This window comes from Lagopus muta, chromosome 11 (genome assembly GCF_023343835.1).
Source record: "Lagopus muta isolate bLagMut1 chromosome 11, bLagMut1 primary, whole genome shotgun sequence".
In the NCBI taxonomy this organism is placed as follows: domain Eukaryota; kingdom Metazoa; phylum Chordata; class Aves; order Galliformes; family Phasianidae; genus Lagopus; species Lagopus muta.
The window spans coordinates 13,554,634-13,561,384 of NC_064443.1; the positions used below are offsets into that span (position 1 = coordinate 13,554,634).

Sequence of the window (6,751 nt, forward strand, 5' to 3'; positions counted from 1 at the left end):
TATTGTTTCTTGGCAATTATTTCTTTTCACCTTTGATTCAAATGTAAAGGTCTTAGAAAAAGGATCACTGTGTTCTTTCTGTACAGATTTCCACTCGCTTTGTTACAAAGCATTGAGCATCACACACATTCAAGTGAAGGAATAAAATATATTACAAGAGATCAATTGTACCAGACATTTAATAAATGAACTGGGATCCATCCCCCAGTGTACATAAACATTGTGTACATCATGAAGTGGAAAGTAAAAACATGAGCTCTCTCGCTACTATTTTTCTTTTACCTACAGTATACCAAGTTATACAATATATTTATAGGTTACTTCCAAAATGGTTTAAACATCTACATTTTGCATTCCCTTGCATTAGAAAAATTACATATTAATTACTCTGGAAAGTTTCTGAACTCTGTTTAGCAGCAAATCTCCTTTCTTGATGGTTTCTTGGTACTGCCAATTCTTGCTATCCGGCCTAGAAATTGTGAAGGGGAAACAAAAAAAAAAACCATTTAGAATTGAGATCTTTTACCTCATGAAACTTACTGCATAAACATAAACATGATCAAAATTCAGAACTCAGCCGGGCTGCAAAATGTAACCTCTAGCAATTGACGTCCTCCTACCTGTTAGTTTCTACAATCTCATTTACTTTGTCTATTTTGCAGTGCAATCGCCCAGCTGCAATGAATCTCGAAAGCTCCCTAAGAGAGAGAAAAAAAAGACTGTTAAACAACACTTCTCCAAGGAAGTACAGGCCTACAAGCATAGGATGTGCTGTTACAAAACATCATGGGCATCTATTGCTGAAGTACATGCAATATGTTTCCGTAAGACGTCTTATACATTCTCATCTTGTTAAAGCTTGGACACAAAACAAGCACCATCATTCCTGCAACCCCAATACAAGCTGTCTCAGTATTTTCTTCTCAAGCCAAAATCTCACTCTCCAGTTAAGTGAGTCTCATCATTTAGCTCAGCTGTTCAAATCCAGAGGTGGCACTCGGGTATCAAACCCATCCAGAATTCATCCTGATGTAAATACTGCCAATTCACTTAAAGGGTCTCCTAGCAGTCCTAAACGTCTCGTTTGCTTTGCTTTATCAGCCAGTGTTCCACGTGACACTGCTGATATTATAATAAATAAATAGTAATAATAAACCCTGGGATATGAGGTAAGACAAAGCCACATTGCTAATAAATTACCGAGGAGCACAAAAGCTAGTATGACTTAGCAACATTTACCTCTGAATTGAATGGTATTTGGTGCCTCTTGAAACACCTATTGATTCATTTCTGAACACTTAAGCAGTATTCATATTCCTGTAACACTGTCCTGTGTTAGAAAATCTGAAATTTCTTTATGAGAGAATGGCTCCTGTGAAAGCATTTGAAACAAAGCGTTTCACACACACGGCCGAGGTAAAAGGCACTTCCTCACCTCTTATCAGTTATCATCATGATCTAAATCTGATTTTGTTTCTTACACCAGAAAACGAACTGTGAATTGAGACTGCAGTGTATGTCTGATTTAAGTTAAAAACAGCAGATTCTATTTACTTAGCAGAAAGCAAGTAAAGCTACACGATGAGACGTGCAGGGTAGATAATGTGTGGGAATGTGAGTATTTACCTTGGTGTATTTGTGGACCATGCTGTCCTCTAAAATGTTAAAGGTTATGGCTTATTAAGGTCCATAAGAATAGCAGGATAAAGAACAGAATTACTCACATAACCTTGGTAGGTTTAAAACAAACATTCTACTCAAAAAGCTTAACAACTTACTGATCTATGAATTCTACACTGACTCCAAACGCTTCTGCCATGTACCCCAGAGTCAGAGAGCGGTAAGATTCCAGCAGCTGGCTGTAGGCATGGATCCTCATTTCCCTCACGTAATATCGATAATGAGGTGCAAACAACCAATCCTTCTTCATCTCCTGCTCTACAATTGCTGAAACAAGAAACAGAAATCTAATCAGTAAGAAACGTGCAGTTATCATCCAGGTAAATCAAACAGTTCATACGCAATCAGCGTGAACAAAACTACACTGCTCTCCTGCATAGCTCAGGATGTGAAAGGCATTCTGTGCCAGACAAAAATAAGTCTGTAAAAGCTATAGTAGTTCTAGAATCAGAAGTAGTGATTAAATGCAAGCAATACTATGGCAAAGCTAGTGATCCTACTTGTCATCGTGGAATACTTTTAGGATGTGAATCACTCTTCCCTACATGCTGCAGGGAAACATTTGCACTACAAATGAAGTCTAGAATGAAATGCTCTTTTTGCTTATTCTAAATATCTAATTTTCTGCTTTCCTAAAAAGAACTGCCAAGAATGACAAAAGTTTGAAGAAAAGCTTTTCTTTGGTCAGCTTTCAATACAGAAATCAAAGTGGAAATGATAACGATGAAAGCTTCAATTACAAGCTGGGATCTCAGTGTCCCTAGGCACAAGGCCTTTAGTTTATTTCAAAGATCAGATTTCCAAAGCTTACCCATTTGGCCTGGTTATTCAGGTAAAATGCTGCTCCATAGCTATTTTCCAAGTCTTTTCCAGCTAATTAGATGCAATGTTTCATAAGGCTCACTGCACATTTGGTTTTAATCATACAGCATCAAACTTTACACCGCTGTCTAAATTGTGGGGCATTTTCTGCTCTGGTTGTAGACTGCAGCTATAGCACAGAAACTGTGAATGATGTGAAACAAACCACCATAGCACCTGGAATGCTCTTACAAGACAACTTTACCTAGAGACTGGAAAAAGGCTGCGTATCGGCATTCGTAAAGAGAAAAGAGATACTGCCGTACGGCTGGCAAACTGTGCAACACCTCCAGGATCTCTGCTCCTTTAATTACCTGGAAACAAAGGAAAAGCATGCTTAAATACGATTCCTTTTAGCCCGGAGATAAGCAGGTTAAAGCAAGGCTGGGTCTGTTGGAACCAGGTGTCACTTGCTTTCCTTACCTTTTCCCTAAGGTCAGGTCTGTCTAATGCAATCATGCTGACATAGACAGTGTAGGTTACAAATGTTTTGTAGTCCATAAGTTCATAGGATGTAAACGTTGAAACTGTATCAAGGAAGAGCTCTGCTGCCTGTTTGAAATCTCGAATAGCTACACAGTACAGACCCTGGTACACTTTTAGACGATTTCTCCTATCCCAGTCTCCTCCTTCTTCTATTAGACTTAAAATAGAACAAAAAAGAAAATTACTTATGTAAAATTATTATGGGATAAGTCACACCAAACAAGTACAGTAAATCAAGTGATAACGTGCAATCAGAGAAAGCAAAATCTCTTATATGCTACAACTTGTAGAAACAATCTAGGTTTCATGTACCTCCCAGGGGTAGCAATGACACTTCCTTGAGACGTGCACATAAATATTACCATCAGCTTCAGCTGCAACAACAGACCTCCACTTCTTTTGCTGCTAAAATCAAAGCTGTCCAACTAGCAGCACAGAAAGAAGTTACCAGTGGAACAGCCAAACTTTCAATAATCACATTAGTCACACCAACTTTATGTCATAAGAAAAGTTTATAACAGTGAAATATTAAATGCTGGCATCCCAGAGATAAGCTAGCTGTGGAAATGAGGGCATAACATGCTGGCACTGGGCTCCTGCTTCTAGAGGAGAAACTGGCACTTTATCAAGCCAGCTGGATGTGCTGGGTTCAGGTGGCACTCCTGCACTGCACTTCATTGTACTGTATTGTATCCAAACTTGTCTTCCAACAGCTACAGAAGAGAGAAAGGGGGGTGGGCTACAAAGTCCAATCAAGTTGCTTGAAAAATAGCTGAAACAACACGTTAGCTTTGCTATTGTTTCTGCCTTCATAAAAGACTAAGAAATAGGAAGCTCTCTAGTCCAAGTTAACACTTGCCCATCATTCTGTGATTCTGTCTCACAGGCTGTCACTGTCATTTCTCGATGGCAAGGTGGGGTTTTTCCCATTTATTTTGCTACAGTTTGTCTGAAAAGTGCTTTACTGCACTCAGCCAACCCAAACAGCACCTTTTTGCCTTTTCAATGTTCCGTGTGATGAGGTCGTTGTCCATGTAAAACAAGCCGATCCGTAGGAGATAGAACACAATATCCAGACGGTGTCCCAGGGCCACAGTTTTGTCATAAGTCTTGCGAAACGCAGTCAGAGCTCCCTCCTAACAAAATCACCATTTGCATTATAAGAACCTTCAGAGCAATCAGAATATCTGCAAAGCATCTGCCGTCAGCGCATCAATTGCACTGCATTGACTAAAGACACAGGGTAAGAGAAAAACAACATCTACAAATGGAAAACAGCTTTTTCCCTTTTCAGGGCAAGTGTTTTCTTTTTACAGTCTACTTCTTTTTCACTGCTTAATTTTAATTCCAGCAACACCCTCCCCCTGTTTCCCACCCATGTATGTGCTGTGCCATAGAAAAAGCCCACTGCAAGGCAGCCAGTTTCCACCCAGCACTCCCAGTTACAGAGGTTACAACACTGTTTTTCTTTCATGAAAAAACTGTGCTATCGCCCCAGTTTCAGCTGGGACAGAACTGCTTTCCTTCAGGTTCATGCTCTGGTTTTAGGAGGAAAACAATGTTGATACACAAGGATGTTTCCAGTTGCTGCTAAGCAGTGTAGTACAGAGCCAAAGCCATTCCAGTTTCTCAGCTCCTATTGGGGAAGGGCTGGGGAAAAGGGGTTCCAAAGAGCTGGGAGGGGACAGAATTGGGAAAGAGGCCAAGGGGCAACCCCATAACATACAACATCATGCAGAAGGAGAGTTTTGAAGGGGGTGGGAGTTCATCTCACCCTCTTCTGATGTTTGGGGGGCGATAGGCAACTGCTTGTCCATCACATTATATAAATTGATATGTACATTATATATCCATATGTATGCACATATCCATATACGTTCATGCACAAATACATCCACATATATTTATAACCGTAACAATCATTCTTTTCTCTTCTCTATCTTAGTAAATAGTTTTAACTCAACCCACCAGTTCTGCTCCCCCCCGTTTTCCCCTCCAGTTCTCATTCCCACTGGGAAGAAGAGGGACCGAGTGAATGACTGTGTGGTGCTCAGCCACTTGCCAGGTTAAGCACAACAGCAATGACCCCACCTTGTCCCCAATCCTACACAGGTACTCAGCTTTGGCCATCATCGCATCTCGGATTTCACTCTCCCCCAAGATCTTTTCAGCATCTTCCAGTTCATTGTCAAGCCGTTTCAATTCCTCCTCATTAGCTTTCTTCATTTTGTTCAACAGCTCCGTGTCTATCTGCCACTCCAGAGACTTGCACAGTGCTTCATAATATGGAGCCATGTCTGAAAGAAAAGCCAGAATGCTTTGGTTATAGAAAGACAACACAACTGACCATCAGGTCCTTCTGAAGCCAGGTACCTGTGACATCCATGCAGTCAGCAGCACGTTACCAGGGCACTGCTTCAGTGGGCCCTACCTGGCACATTTCCCTGCTAATTTTCTGACTCTGCTCTAACTCAGCACTTTCCTTACTATTTATTTATCCAGCCTCTCGCACAGTGAGCCCAGCCACAGCTCGCACCTTTTAAAACCTCCAAAAGCCAGGCTAAGCGTGCAGGGAGCCAGGAACGGGGCAGCACAGCACTGTGCCCGAAGCCCTCCCTGTTCCACCGCCCAGCCCTCGCTGCCCCCAAGGCGGACTGACGGCCCGCACCTACAGCCAGGCACAGAAACGTGCACACGGACACTGGTATGCACACACCAACACGATACCGCCCGACCGCCCCAGGACTAACCTGAGGCAGCCAGAGTCGGCTGCCCCCAAACGGACCCGGCCTGCTGACAGACCGACACCCGGACAGACAAACCCCGCTCCGCCCGCACTCACTGTGAAGCCTCACGGCCGCCATCAACTCATCCCGAGCGGCGGGGTCGGGCGCGCGGGGCCGGAGGCTGAGAAGGAAGCGGAGCTGGGCGATACGGAGGTCGGGGTTCTTGGGCAGCCCCTCTTCCTCCAGGTTCTCCAGCGGCATGGCGGCGGGGCTCGGAGCGGCTCGGGACGGCGGCGGGCACCGGGGCGGCGGCGCGGCCCAGTGACTCAGCCGCGACGGGCGGAAACGGCGGCCTCACTTCCGGCGCCGCCGCCGGCTCTGCAGCGTCCCCTTTCGGGCCGGAGGTGTGCGAGAGCTCAAAGAGAGGGAGTGCGCATGCGTAGAGTGGAAGTAGCGCGTGGAGGGGGGTTGTGGCAGTGCGCATGCGCAGAACGGGGCAGAGTGGGCGTGCGTGGTCTATAGGGGGTGCACGTGCAGCAGTGCTGTGTTCGTCCTGTGGCGCTCAGCGCCTGCGGCGGGAAGAGCTGCGGTTCTGTTGCGGGCTGTGAGGAAAAGCTTCTCCTTCCCCCATTTCTGGGTTTGCCACCTTTCAGTTCGCCATGAAGTCAATCCTTGGGAATGAGAGGAGAGTAAGAGAGTCGATTTTCCCGAGTGCAGGTATTGCCAATACTCCGTGTTGTGCTTGGTAACAAAGTGAAACACTGGTTGATTAAACAAAACGGCACTTCTCGTCTGTAAATATTTGCCCACACTTTGCATACTTATGTACGTTTAAGGGATAACCAGCAGTGCAGGAGCTGGCTGCGTGCATGTGATGCTCCCTTAAATACGTATAGCAAGCAGCAAGGCCTGTGGTGACTGTAATTCATCTTACAAGGCTCTGTGTCATAGAGAATCTATACCGTATGGATCGGTGGAGGAGGTTTTTCTCCACTGTG

At 44.4% G+C, this 6,751-nt stretch overlaps 1 protein-coding gene across 1 annotated transcript; it reads right to left on the reverse strand.

Annotated features, from left to right (window-relative positions):
- Positions 1–161: 161 nt before the first annotated feature.
- PSMD6 (proteasome 26S subunit, non-ATPase 6) lies at positions 162–6,116 on the reverse strand. Its single transcript, XM_048957638.1, has 8 exons — positions 5,870–6,116; positions 5,119–5,324; positions 4,018–4,163; positions 2,965–3,184; positions 2,747–2,855; positions 1,779–1,947; positions 621–698; positions 162–469 (listed from the first exon to the last, which is right to left on the reverse strand). Exons 1-8 carry the CDS (start codon positions 6,012–6,014, stop codon positions 373–375), a joined length of 1,170 nt encoding a protein of 389 aa, XP_048813595.1. The 5' UTR covers positions 6,015–6,116; the 3' UTR covers positions 162–372.
- Positions 6,117–6,751: the final 635 nt, after the last annotated feature.